Here is a 14,075-nt window from a genome sequence, read left to right on the forward strand (position 1 = left end):
TAAGAAAAGATTAAAAAGTAGAGGCTTTTATGCTGAGTCAAATTAGGTAATTTCTTTTTTTTTTTTTTCCTCTTGAAAAATTAAAAAAAAAAAAAAAAGGAAAAGAAATTAAAGTCCAACTTGCTGATTTCTTGTTTCTCTGCTGTCTGCGTGAGAAAGTCCTGTTTGGCCTCGCTGTCCCCTTCCACCCCCTCCGAACACCACCCGACCCCGAACCCCACCAGCCACTCAGCACATCACGAGTCCTCGACTCCTCGGAGTCCCTTTGCCTCCCACAGCTCCAGGCCCGCACCGTCCCTCACCGCCCCTTGGACTCCCCGTACGTGTTGCGCAGCATGGAGACCATCTTCTCCTCGCACGTTACTTTGGTGTCCTTTAGGATGCTGTACCAGACCATGCCAGGTGGCCGGACCTCTTCGCTGCGGCAGAACAAGTAGGGCATGGTCTCGGTGCGGCTCTGGATGTAGGCACTGCGTAGCAGGGTCGAGCAGTGGCTGCTGACCTTCTCCAGCCTCCTCAGGATCAGGTGTGCCTTCCTGGAGGGGACAAACAGAGATGGAGACAGAGCAGGGTGGGCAATGCAAAGAGGAGACTGGGAGAGAGGACTCCGGTGTTCCACCACCGGCTCTGTCTTGCGACAAGAACTGACAAGACCTGTTGCCTAAGACTATGTCTTTCCTGTTTCAGGTGGACAGAGGTTCTGTTTTGCCCAAAAGTCCTGGGTATATCTACTACTTCACAGCACTGGGTAAACAGGGCTGGAGGGACCTCAGGTCTGACCCACTAGAGCAGCTCGGGTGCCCTGGGGACACTGTCTGCCCCTGGCTAGATGGTCACCACCACCGCCACGTGCTCCTGGCAGGCTCTAGCGCACGTGCTGGCCCCCACGCAGCCTGCTGAGACCCCCAGCACCTTCCTGCGCCCGGCTGACGCGCACAGCCCTCCCGTCCCTGTTTTCCCAAATCTCCGGGAGGCAAATGGCCCAAAAGGACTGACACTAGAAGAGCACGGAATAAAAGCACAACACATTAAGACAAAACAAAATAAACCCGTAAGAACCCAAGAATCCCCTTGTGGGAGTCTGTAAAGTGCTAAATCAAACAAAGGGAGGGGAAGAGGTTTTACTTCAGTGGTCTGAAAGTCTCAAGATCACAGATTATTTCCTCTCCCTCTGGTGCCACAGGAAAGCTCTGTATTTGGGGCTAAGGGATTTCGCAGTTCCTGCAGGAATGTAAATTCCCGATAATGATATGTCAGGGGCAGCGCTGTCAGTCAGCGAGGCATAAACATGGGGATTATTTGATTAGGAAAGCTGAGCGGTGTTGCAGCCCGGGCTGTGAGCTCCCAGCCGGGGGGGGCAGAGCCGGGAGCCCGATGGGGCCGCACACCCGCAGGCACCCGGGGATGGGACACCGGGAAGGGCCAGCCAGAGCCCTCCCAGCGCCAGTGCAGAGGGTAGAGACGGTGGCAGGAGGCAAGAGGGCATCCTGGCATCCCCAGCTGGCTACAGACCTCTCCCTCCGGAGCGGGAACACTGGATGAAAGGCTGTAGGAAACCACTGCTTCTCCAGGGCTGCAGGCGGAAAACTTCCCCGCTCCTCCCCAGGGGTGATGGGCTCAGGGTCGGCTTTCCAGGGGAAGGGAAGAGCAAAGGGAGCTAGCACTTCTTGGACAACACTACATGGTATCCATGTATCGATTTAATCTCTAAAGACGAGCCTGACTAGGCTATTCGTTAGCTATACACACATATACAATAATGATGTCATGGGCTGAGCTGTGCCCAGCTCTGACAGAACACCTCTACTCTCCATAGCATCCACCTGACCTCTACAGCATCTGGTGCTCCCCTGGCACGTCAAGACCTGACACACTGCCAAGAACAGATCCTTCGCTGCTGGACACCTGCCACTAAGAAGTTATGAAATTCTACGATGGCATTAGATGTTTTCAGTACAGGCGGATTGATTAAAGCTAAGCTCAGCAGCAAATCAAAGTCTGTAGTGACTGTCACTACGGTTAACGAACTTCAGCAAATCACAGTCACTTGTGCAGGAAGGGACCACAAGGCATCATCTGTGCCACTTCCTTGCTGGGATCAACCTGCCCTGATGAATATCTGTCGAAACTGCTCTTAGAGCCAAGAGTTGGCAACTCTTCCAGTGCTCACTCATCCTAACGCTGAGAAATTGTTTCTTAACATCTAAGCTGATTCTCCCTGTTTTTTTCATGGAAGGTTGAAGCAAGCACAGGGCCCACGGTCAGCTCATAGGACAGACTTTTATGTGAGCTGACAGTGCTCGGGATGAGAGTGTTAGCCAGAACACCTTCCTCCTCAAAAATGATAACTATCAGCTCTCTAAGGCCATAGCCCCATGGTCACCCTTATTTATCATAAATCACCTCTACTGCCAAAAGCGGGTATTGCCCCTTCCCCAGCTTGTCCCTGCCCATCTGCTTGTGCTGGCGCAGGTGTCCACGTGGCCAACATGGGGAAGTTGTCCATCCAAAGGCCAACCAAGCAACCTATGGAGTTTCCCTCAGATTGGTTCCCACTCCAGCTTTCTCAGCCATAGCAAGAGGGGAGTGACAATAAGTGGCCATGACCAGCCTTCCAGCAGCCCAGCGGTGGGTAACCAAGACTTGGCCCTAACCTGGGCAAGGGGTGGACTCCCCAGCACATACCTACACATGCCTCCCAGCCAAGATCTTCTCTTCCTCTCCTCCCTTCTCACCATTTCGCCTTTCCCCTCTCTGTAGCTTTCTTCACCGACCTCTCACTTCTCCCTCGCACAACCTACTCACTCCTTTGCCACCGTTTTCCTTGGCCTTCTCTACCTTCCCATTTTCACTACTTGCCACACCATACTTCCATGATCTTCTGGATTTTGCTAAAAATCACCATGTTGTCCTTGCTTCCTGATACATACTCAGGACTCTTATTCAGGCAAACATTCCTATGTGTGAGGAGCAGCTCGAGGTGGCGAGAAGTCCAGGAGTCAACCCATCCAGACCTGCTGATGTCCCATGTGCCATGCTCCTCATGGAGCTGGTCTCCATACACCTCCTGCATCTGAGTTGTGCTTGTCGCAGTCAGTCCCAGGAAAGGATCGATGTTTAAGGGTGGGAAGCAGCACACCATGAGTTGGCCCTATGAGGATGCTGAAAACACACTGCACCGCAGTCAAGGAGAAGACAGGGTGATGTGGAGGGAGGGAACCAGGCCCCTCGCTTTCCATGTCCAGTGCCAAAGCCCCAGTTTTGATGAGTTTCACCACTTTGAGTCATTTATTTTAGTGGGGTAATGAAGTCATGTGTAAATGTTAGATTTAGCTTTCGGCTGTCAGCTGTTCCCTCTTAAAAAAAAAAAAAAGGGAGAAAGAGAGACAGAGCGGGTGAGGGGAGGGGTGAGAAAGAGAGAGAGGCTTTCTGGTGAAGGCTGGGTAATAAATTACAGGAGCAGTTCTTGGGCTGCCAATTTAACACCATAAATCAAGCCCTGGGTATTACCCAAGTGCTCCCTGCGGAGGGCTGTCGGGTCAGAACGACCACCTTTTCAAATACTGGAAATGAAATCTTCCTAAATGCTGACCAACCTCATCCCTGCCAGCAGCAGTAATTTATTACCTTATTAAAGGGCAGGAATCGGGAGAGGACGGCAGGGGAGCGAGCAAGGGGGGAGTCACTCTCATGGCTGCCTGTGGCCATACCCCGAGCTCTCAGCCCCCAAAAGGATGAAACAAACCCCTTCCCCCTCACCCCATAGTCCGGGCGGGGGTGCCCTCACATTGGCACGAGCCAGCAGTGCCTTCCCACTGGCCACGTGCCCACCGCAGGGGCAGTTGTTTTAAGTTGGAGCCAGCCAGGGCCTGATTCTGGTCTCCATCTAAGTGACGGATTTCGGAGGTCACAGCCACAGTCATAAATGATGAAGAGGGGGATTTAAAAATAGTGATGGCTCTACACGGCTGTGGTACCTTGCGGAATGGTGGGGGAGAGGAAAGGGGAGCGGGATGGGTGGCTGCTGCCAGGGCACTTTGGCTCGTGCGTGAACCAGCAGCCCCAGCGCGAGGGAGTGCGGTGCAGTGATTGCACAAAGCACAGGGCACCTAGGTCCCTGGTTGCCAGCCCCAGCTCTGCAAGGACATGCCCAAGAGCAGGAGACACGTTCCCTCCTGCTCTGCCCAGCCCTGGGTGTGCTCCTGCAGGGGTGTTTGTCCCCAAGCTGCGCAGGGGACAGTGATCACTCACCCGTGTGGCTGGTGTGGGATGAAAACGTATCCAGAGCCAGAGAAACACTGCCCTATCTCACCTAGGAGGAAGGTGCTAAAGGAGAGAGAACCAGCATAAAGAAGCAATGATACCTGGGCTGGAGGGAAGGATGAGCTTCCCAGGACCGCTGCGGGGAGAGGGTGGCTGCCTGGCTGCTGTGTTCCCATATGGGGCTATTTGGTCATCAATTCAGATTTTTCCACTCTACTGAGAACTGACCTGGGTCTGTCAGACCTTCATCTGAAAGGACAATGAGTCCGGGACTCGATGGCCTCTTATCACAGCCTCCCATCAGTACATTGCATTCCCCCTCGGTACCAGAAGGCAGCTGCTCTGGAGATGCACCGCGTCTCCCGCGGCCGTCCCTAGGCGCTCAGCAAAGGAGACGCTGCGAGCCCTGGGCTGGTGCCACATCCTGACCCCGTTGTCGCCGGTAGCCACAAGTAGGGGCATGGAAGGAAGATTTTAACTTTTGTCCCGCCTCCTCCTAAAAGCCAAGCCCTGTTTGCAGTGGTCAAAAGAATTGTCCCGAAAATACAGTAAGAGAATATACCAGAGAAATCTCCCCGTTGCTGTGTTGGGAAGCACTCTGGCTGCACAGATCCAAAGGTCTGAATGCACAGTAGCATTAAACCTTCACCGGTTTAGACAGATTCTTCTGTTTTGTTGGAACAAATTAACTCTGTGAGATTCGCTTGGTGTCTGTAAGAGGAATGGGGGGAGCAGGAAAGGGGTTGTTGTTGCTAAAGGAGACGAGCAGGATGAGGCAAGCCAGGTGCCAAGATGCTGCTGACCACAGAAAGTCCTGGTTTAGGGCCACCTATGAGCTAAGTTTTTAATGTCTCCTTAATGTAAACCGTCTGGTTGGGACATCTGGCTGTCAGTGTGTCTTCTCGCAAGCAGCTGTTTGCAGTAACCTGTGGCTTTCATGGAAACTGGGCTCACGAGGACTCCACTGTGATGTATTTATTACACAGAGGCAATCAACTTCCCTCTTGTCGCTCAGTTTTATGAGCGAACATTTACTGTGAAGCTGAGGCTCATCTGATAAACATTTCAAGGTACGAAAATGAATGTCCCCCTGGGAAGAAGAACAGTCCGTCAATTAAAATCGCGTTAGGAGATGGCCTCCCTTGGCAAAGCCTCACTCGCCTCCCGCTACGTCAGTGCCTCCGTTTCTGCCCAAGCTCCCCGAGAAGCGGGGCTGGACGGCAGAGCTTCGCTCTTGTCAAGAGCCTGGCACCAGCTGCCACGGCATTTATAGATGCTTCTCCTTGGCTGTAAGTCACCTATTTCTCAAGTACAGAACCGGGGCATACGAGCGCTGCTAGGAGCTCATCTGGCTCGGCGAGGAGGACAGACAGCAGTCGAATCGACCGCTGACTCCAGATGTAGCGTGCTACAGAGTCGGGCAATACAAATGTCACCTTGCAAATCTCATGGCTTGATGTAGGTATCAGGCTAGATAGCATCCTTCAATAAATGCGTTGGGTCTCAAGTAACAGAGGAAATAAGGATGTGTAAGAAGAGGCTGGTGGTTCCCAGGGATTTATAGAGAGGAGCAACTGAAAAGGACAAACAAGTCTGCAGTGTCATCAAAGAAGGAGGAGGGCAGTGGGAAGGAAGAGAGTGGCTCTGTGCCAGATGCTAATGAACTACCAAAGAAACTGTGACCAAGGTCACCTCTGGAGAAGGGCAAGCCCCAGGCCAGCTTGGATTTACGTCCAGGAGGGGTGTAAACTGTTGCAAGGAGCTGTCATCCTGGTATTACAGACAGATCCTCAGCCATGTCCAACAAGCAGATAGGAGCAGGAGGGAGTGAAGGAAAATCTTTTCCAATTATTCATGGACTGCAAGACCCTGTTTCTCCACCTTCCTCTGCTTCAGCGTCTCAGAGAGCAACATGTTAGACGAGGATGCTGGATGAACCTTGTCTCTAAAAGCTTCAAAGCAGGTCAAGGCTATTTGAATCCTATAAGAGATCTTAAGATATTCAGATGGATATGTCTACTTCTGAGCATTTCTTGCGGAGTGTTTCCCAAGGGTGGCCATCTGGCCTTTGCAGGGACACCACCGGGATGCTGCCAGTCCCCTGGACGCAGTGTAGTCCATGGACCTGTTATTCCTGAGCTGTGATCTCTCAGAGTCTCATCACCCCTTTCACTGTACGCTGGGGGTTTGCAGATGCAGTCCCTCCGGAAAGGTTGCTCTTTATACTCCCAGGAACAATCCCCTCCCAGCCCTCCTCAGAGCATCAAATGTATAGTAAAGAGAAAATATTTCCAGCATAAAGCTGCATATAAGCAACAGCTGAGGTGCTGTGCACCCATTGGCATCCGTCACTATGTCCCAGGCCGACTTTACACCCTTTGCCCCTCACCCCCAAAGTTTTTCCAACACAGCTCATCTGCGGTACCGCCCGCCCGGCTCAGGCTGGCTGCGAGACGTCCCACGAGCATTCATCCAAAGACCACCCAGCTGCTAGATGTCCCATAAACATTTATCCAAAGACCAACTGGGACCTGGCAGACCCAGGGGATGGCAGGACAGTTTGGTGAACACCAGAGGGGAACTTCTCTCTGCTACGAGGAGAAGGCAATGAGGTTCAGTTCCACCGTGGCCCAGCAGAGGGGTGCTGCAGGCGGCGGGGCAGGGGGGAACGCAGGGAAGGGACAGATACCTGGGTCCCAGCTCGTCCTCACTGCGCCAGACAAAGTCTCCAAACTTCTCGTAGTGGGAGTTGTAGTGGTGCTGGACTCGGAAGAGCATGGAAGCGGAGACCTCCATCAGCGTGTTATAGGCCGTCTGCTGCTCCTTCCCACTGGTGTAGCCGTTGTAGAGGTTGTAGATTTTGTCAGCTATCTCTGGAAAGGAGCAGGGGGACAGAATTAACAAACCACCAGAAGGCGCAAACACAGGAGGAGGAGGAGGAAGAGGAGAAGGAGGAGGAGGAGGAGGAGAAGGAGGAGGAGGAGGAGGAGCGAAGCCCTTGGCAGGGCTGGCAGGAGGGGCGGGCATCTGGGATGGCATCCAGGCCACCTGCAGCAGGGTTGAGTGACCTGGGGAGCATTTTGCAATTCCTCAGGCTAATCCTGCAGCCAGTGCTCTGCACGAGTGGAACAGCCCCAAAGACTCCAACAGTACCCCATGAAGGAACGGGAGAAGGAGAGGAGGAGGGCTGCCAGCACAGGCCGACGCAGCCTTACCCTCCCAGGTGGGGCAGGCAAGCTCTTCCCTCATTCACCAAACCAAACGCAGTCTCACAGTGATGATGCTGAAGGGTAGGAGAATATGACACTGTTGATAACAATGTGGTACATCATCGTTGGGGGTATCTACTACAGCAGCTCAGCTGTATTAAACAAGAGGGTGCATCTCTGCTGTAGAAAAGGATCTCTTTTTGGAAATGAAAAACGCACAAAATCCCATTCCTTCTTTTAATTTAGTCTCCCGTTTGCTCATTTTTACTGGGAACGTTTAGCAATAACATGAAGCAAAGCATTAATGAAAACTCTCTTTGGTGTGCTTTTCAAAATGGAAAGCAAACCAGAAAGAAAACAGGTAACCCGCCGTTCATCTAGAGGAATCTTTTTAAATTTAAAAGCAGCAAAGCGCTTTGGGAGTGAGAACAAATGGGACTGGTTTCAAAACTGGAAAATGCAAATGTGCAGAAGTGGTTGGGCTTTTACCGGCGTTTCTGTTTCAGAACCGAACCAGCTGCCACCAGCATCCTTTTAAACATCCGGAGCTGCCAGTGTCCCGCACAGCTCACTGCCCCGGCACAGCCTCTCTCGCTTCTGCAAAAGGAGATCACTCTTTTTCCAGGGGATGTGTGTCAAACGCACGTCATCGGCTCCCACGGCCATGTACGGGGAAGGATGCCGTGGTGCTGCATGGCACGGGACCGCGGGAGCCACCAGCTGCCCAGCCGACGGGACTTTGCTACTGGACACTTGCAATTTGTCACCCCTCCCCAGATTAACGTCCCTGTGCCCGTGGGTGAATTTGCAGGAGCCTTCACACTGGGAGAGGAGGGACTGGAGGGGGTTGCGGGAGTACAATAAATAGAGAAAAAGCAACATTTGCAGGAAATGTCTTCTGTTGTGGAAAACGAGGCACCTCAACACTGACCTTCTGCCTTGCTGTCATCTACCAGCGGGCAGGCTGTCCTCAGGGTGACCGTGCTCAGCTCTGAGTGTCTCCCTCGCGTATCCACTGCGTAGAGGGTAAATCTGGAAGGCAGGAAGGAAAAGGAAAATAATGTCTTTATCCCTCAGTCCCACACCACCAGGTTGTTATGGGAACCAGCCTTCACAAGAGAAAGGAAAATGTGGTCCAGGCTCCTATCAGCCAGATTTGGCATCTCAAGGAGACGTGAGATGATCTCGGGCTTAGACCAGGAGAGCACCGAGGGAAAGGAGCCAGGGCCATGGGGACAGGCCACCGCGTCCCCACGCAGCATCTGCAGAGCTGCGTTTCCTCTCCCCTGGCCGTCCCTGGGAGCTTTGTGGGGCCGTACCCTGCAGCCGCCTGACTGCGAAAGGATGCAAACATCTCTGGGGCTGCTTTGCCAGGCACCGACGCAAACGTAACGCTGCGGCGTTTGCAAGCCGGGCTCCTCTCCGGCCCTCCTGAGAGCAGAGCAGTAATTCCTGCCCTAAGCGGGCTCTGTGCTGACAAGCGACAGCTCGTACACATCCTGCAAATGGCCCTTGAGGTTGTTTTCTCCCTCGTTTCCTCACCAGGGTGGGGTTGGTTAAAGGGCGGGAATGATAATTTCACACTTGAAGCTAATGGAGAGCATCTGACAGTAAAATATGGCTTTTGTGCCGGATGAAACATTGAATAAACAGGCTGCGGCTGCATGGGATGTCCCGGGATGCTGAGCTCAGAGCCCTGGTCAGAATATCAAAGCTCCAAAATGAGAATGCTTCTTCGCAGCAGGGGCGACAATCTTCTGTCCGCTCTCCCAAAAGGCATCGGTTCATATTTATTCACTCCGAGCCAGGCATGGCAACTCGAGCTGGCTTTGACAAAATGCAGGAGCTGGCTTGAGCCCCTCGGAGGTCTGAGATGCCTGGCGGCGCGGTACCCAGGTCCTGAGAAATAACACAGCCCCTCTCCTTATCCTAAGGTAAAACCGAGCAGCTCTTGCAAGCGAGTGCATAAAAGCAGCTGAAGCTTAGATGGGATTGAGACCCTGGGGTATGTTTACTTAAGGAATGGTCCGAACTCCTTAGCATCCTTAACAGGGACAGAAGCAATGCCTCCCCATTCCTCACCTCCCGCACGAGCACCGCCAGCCCCCCTCTCTCCTCCCTGCCGGCCCTGTGCACCCCACATGTGGCTGATAAGAGTTTGACATTTGCACGGTAGCAATTCCCAGCACGGGACATATTCTCTCCGAGCAATTAGCGTTAGTTCCTTAACAATACTTGCTGTCTGAAAGGATGCCAGCAGACTGCCAAGGAACTCACTTGTGTGTTGGGACAACTCCCATTTTCACAAAGCTGGGGCATGCAGGGGACGCACACGCTGAGCTCACCCAAGGCGATGCTATTTAATTCTTTGGCATGACATCATTTTCCTTAATTTACAGGGAACGTTGCTCAGAGTGGGAGCATCTCGGGAAGGACGTCCGCAACTGTGCAACTTCACAAGTACCACACACAGGCTGTTCTCCCGCTATAATTAAGGGACAGCAACAGAGCAATAGGGTAATACAGAATTCAGGGCAGGACTCTAACTTCAGGGCTTTGCATCCCATCCCAGCGGTGCCACCATCCCGCCTCCCCCCGTCAAGAGACGAGGGGTTCAGGGCAAGTAAGGAGTCTCCTGCTGGGAGCAGGTAAGGTACGTGTCTCTGCACCTTGGCAGCATGAATCCCCCTCTTTCCACGTCCAGAAAGCAACAGCAACAGAGGCACCCAGTGTTGGGTGGGGGGACCTGAGCCCCAGCGAGACGAGGAACTCCGCAGCAGGAGAGCCGGGCAGAGACCCCAGGAGACCCGCTGCCCGTCCAGGAGCTCAGCAGTAGGCAATGCTCTTCTGCTCATCAGCGTAAGCACAACAAGTGGTGAGAGGGTTTAACAAGCGGGTTACTGCTGCGAGGTGATCTCCATCCCCATCCCGGGGTCACTCGCTTAGCCACAGCGGCTGTGTTGTTGTGTTTTCTTTTTTAAATGGGTGAGCAGAGCTAATGCGTAACCTCTGCTCTGCCCGTAGCGGCTCAGTCAGTAAGGCTCCATTAGCTCCGAGGCCATCAGTGCCAGAGCACTTCCCTTGAAAAATGGCAGACTTTCATCAAAACACAATTGTGATATTTGGCAATTAGTGCCCACATCACCTATTCCATGGCCAGTAGGGTCAGGAGGGAGCATCTCTGCTTGGCAGGGTGTTAAAGCACATCCAGCCCTTTGGGCGATGTTAGAGACCTGCGTTGGCTCTTTGGCTGCACTCTTCCCCTCTGCCCAGCACACACAGGAACAAAGTCACTCAGCTGCCAAGAGCAAGAGCATCTGTAGTGGTCAGGCCTGGGTTAAAAAATACATCAACAAACAAGCCCTTCACTTCATAATTTTTTTCAGAAGATGTATGAAAAAAAAAATCAAAACATAAATGGAAAAACATCAGAATCAAAGTGATTTTGGTCTGGTCAAAAATGCTTTTTTGAGAAAAAAAAACCCAAAACAAACTGCTTTACCTCACCTAAAACCAGTCCTCTTTCAAAAATCTTGGAGGAAAGTTTTTCATTTCCATTCAATCTGAATGAGATGTTTTGGAATCAGCACCACTAAACTCAGCTCTGGTGGAAGCTGGCAGCCCCGGCAGTACGCAGCCCACTGCACCTCTCCAGCTCCTTCCAACAAGTGATCTCAGAGGGTTTTAACACTAATTATGGTCCAAGAGATTACCCTGAAGCACAGCAGTATTAATAGCTCTGTTTTATCGATAGTAAACAGAGACATACAGGGTGAAGCATCACACCCCGGAGAGGCTCATTGACATGAACAGTTTGGAAACTCGGAAGATGATGGTTTCCAACCTTGTTCTCAAACCACTTGACCACCCAGCCTCTCTGCAGCAAAACACTTTTTGCGTGCAGTGCCACGGCTAATGGCACTGCACAGAGTGCTGGGGTTTAGTTTTTTCCTTTATTCCCGGAAATAGACAATTAAGAGAAGAGAGTGCAAAGATGTGCAGCTCAGCATAAACCCGGCATTACCAGGCAGCTCCTGCTCACCACGTCCAAGAGCAACCTCCAGCAGATGCAGGCGAGGAGCCACCAGCAGGGATGGGACCAGCCTGGGACCCAACAGGGCACAAAGAGGGCTGCAGGAGGAGAGGGACCACCACCGCATGGGAGGGATGGGGAGGTCTGCATGGCAAATACGGGGAAAAACGAAGTGAGTATGACTGAGGCAGGGAGCTACACAGAGCACGTGGTGGGCTGGAGTCCAGCTTTGCAACGCTACGTGGAGAGTCTCCTGCCATACTTACATCTACACACAGCGTTTTGGGCTAAGGACCAAAACAGGCAGCATCCCCACTGGAGCTGCACCTGATTATGCCAACCCTGATAATTTAAGGGAAAAAAAAAATAAAAAAAAAATAAAGAGGCCAAAGTGGTTCTGAGCATTTTGCCCAAGGCAGAGAATCTCTGGGGTAAAGTCAAACCCAGAAACGAAAAGGTCCCAGACCTCCCACCCAGTGCACAAAACCATTTCAGACAACCTGGAATGCCATATGGTAGCTACGACCTGGCAGAGCCTCCTTCCTAACCTGGAGGTGTTTTGTTTAGCAATAAACTTTCCCCGTGATGTTTTCTCCTGTTCTCCCTGTGCTTTCCAAAGGAGCTTGGGGCTACCTGCTACTGCCTCGCAGCTGATCACCTTTTTCACCTGTGCCCTCAGTAAAATCACACACGAACACTTGCTTTTCTAGAAATACTAAGATATATTTTGCTCAAAGTGGTTCCAAAGAGCATTTCACCACTGGAAGCACATACGCTCTTGGCAGAGATGAGCCCCTCCATGCCTGGAAACGCTGCCACCGCTGCAGCAAAACACAGCGTATGAAGTCCTATAAAGTAATGCCGCTTAAATGTTTACTACTAAAATCAATCCTACTGGGACTTTTAGAGAGAGATAGAAAGCAATTAACACGTGGCCTCAGGAAATGTCAACACCACCTTCCTCGTAGATACCCCACCCAACGCTGGCTGAAGCCTGGATTTTATCACTAGGCTCAAGATGCTTCTTGGGGGAGGAAGAGAAAGCGGAGGGGGGTGTTAAAGCTTCGGTTCCTGGAATCCAATGATTGTGGAAGTTTGTCAATCGCATTTGAAAAAATTAAAAACCAGAACAATATGTTTCTATCCTTGCTCAATGCAGAGGGAAAAAGAACCCAAAATACAAGATTCTAAAGGCACAAAACCGTAAGGCTGAGAATGAAACCCCAGAACGTGTTATTTATTTATAGACAACAACATCGGCTCATGTTTTTTTAACTCCCTCTCATGATGCTCATGATGTTTGAGTGCTTTGCTCATGATCCTTATTTGCGGGAAGGGAGACAAGGACTTCTGCATCTGACCTTCCTTAGCTCAGCGGCTGATTTCTTTATATCCTACAGCGATACCACACACATTTCTGATCTGTCTTGTGCCCTGCTCTTCCTGAAGCCTTTGGGCTTCTGCAGCTGCTCAATGAGATGCCGTACCACAAACGAGCTGCCTGGGCTGCAAAGAAAAGGGTCCAATAAGGAGTCCAATAAGCACTCCTGCAGCTGCCAAACACCCATGCCAAATTAATCGGGTGCCGATGAGTAGCTGGCTGCATCTGAAAGCAACGGCTGTGTGGCAAACCTGGGCAGTGCTACGGGGACGTAAATGAGGGATGGGGCAGAGGCGCTGCTCCAGAGTCCAGCATCGTGCAGAAAAATGGTCTCATGCTTTCCAAAGTGGTGCAACCAGAAGATGCTCTTGCCAGTAGGGCTCGGTTTGAGCTTGGCTGATAAACCCGGGCTTGGCGCGTTGCTGCTGTGGCCACAAGACTCTGTTTTACTGCTGGCTCCAGGAGCTCGGCACAGGGCAGATCTGGCCGGTGTCACACACGTGGTGCGATGGATTCGCTCTCCCCTGGCAGCGTGGGTACCGCCACCCGTGACGCTGAGCACGAAAACACAAATCCTGACCTGGCTGAGGTCGCATCACCTCGGTGTTACGCACACGTCCTGCCGTCACCCTTTGGTCGGTCACGGCTTACCCGTGCCTTCCGCACAGCCCGGGGTCTCTGGGCTCACACGCAACCAGCGCCGTGCGTGCCGAGGCTGGTCCAGCGCGCTGACACACGCACATCACACCCCTGCTTTGCCAGCCCTGCTCGCTTCCTGTTCCAGCTGAAAAACAATTTGGAGGCCTCTGTTTAAAAGCCCTCGGTGGACCAGCTCTTGGCAATCCCTGCCTCCCCCCTCCCTGGTGATCTCAACACGGGGACCGGGCACAAGGGTCCCGGGGCCAGCGCGGCTTGACTGCGCCTGGACTCGGGCACGTGCGGAGGGGAGTGGCCAGGAATGGTGCCACGAACACACGCGGGTGTGAACACCCTCCTCGCACCCAGCACCGCGCACACCCTTGTGCTGGGGGGACCCACGAGCAAACGCTGTCCTCTCCCAGTCTCAGTGCCTTCAGCTCCCAAGGTGACAGACACCAAGGTGAGGGGCTCACCGGAGGTGGGGAGGCTGAGATGGTGCGGGTATTTCTGTGCCCCAATACTCACAGCAGAGCATCAGTCTGGTGAGCAG

General features: G+C 52.5%; 1 protein-coding gene across 1 annotated transcript in view; it reads right to left on the minus strand.

Moving 5' to 3' along the window:
• Nucleotides 1-233: 233 nt before the first annotated feature.
• The window catches only part of ASTN2 (astrotactin 2), a gene marked incomplete at its 5' end in the record, with an annotated part of 368,996 nt that continues 355,154 nt past the window's right edge, over nt 234-14,075 (minus strand). Inside the window, 3 exons of the mRNA XM_082492552.1 lie at nt 234-536; nt 6,953-7,136; nt 8,404-8,504. Of these exons, the coding sequence (XP_082348678.1) occupies nt 299-536; nt 6,953-7,136; nt 8,404-8,504 (523 nt within the window). The 3' untranslated portion in view covers nt 234-298. The remainder of the gene's footprint in view (nt 537-6,952; nt 7,137-8,403; nt 8,505-14,075) is intronic.

This window comes from Vanellus vanellus (genome assembly GCF_965231255.1).
Source record: "Vanellus vanellus genome assembly, chromosome: 18".
Lineage (NCBI taxonomy): Eukaryota > Metazoa > Chordata > Aves > Charadriiformes > Charadriidae > Vanellus > Vanellus vanellus.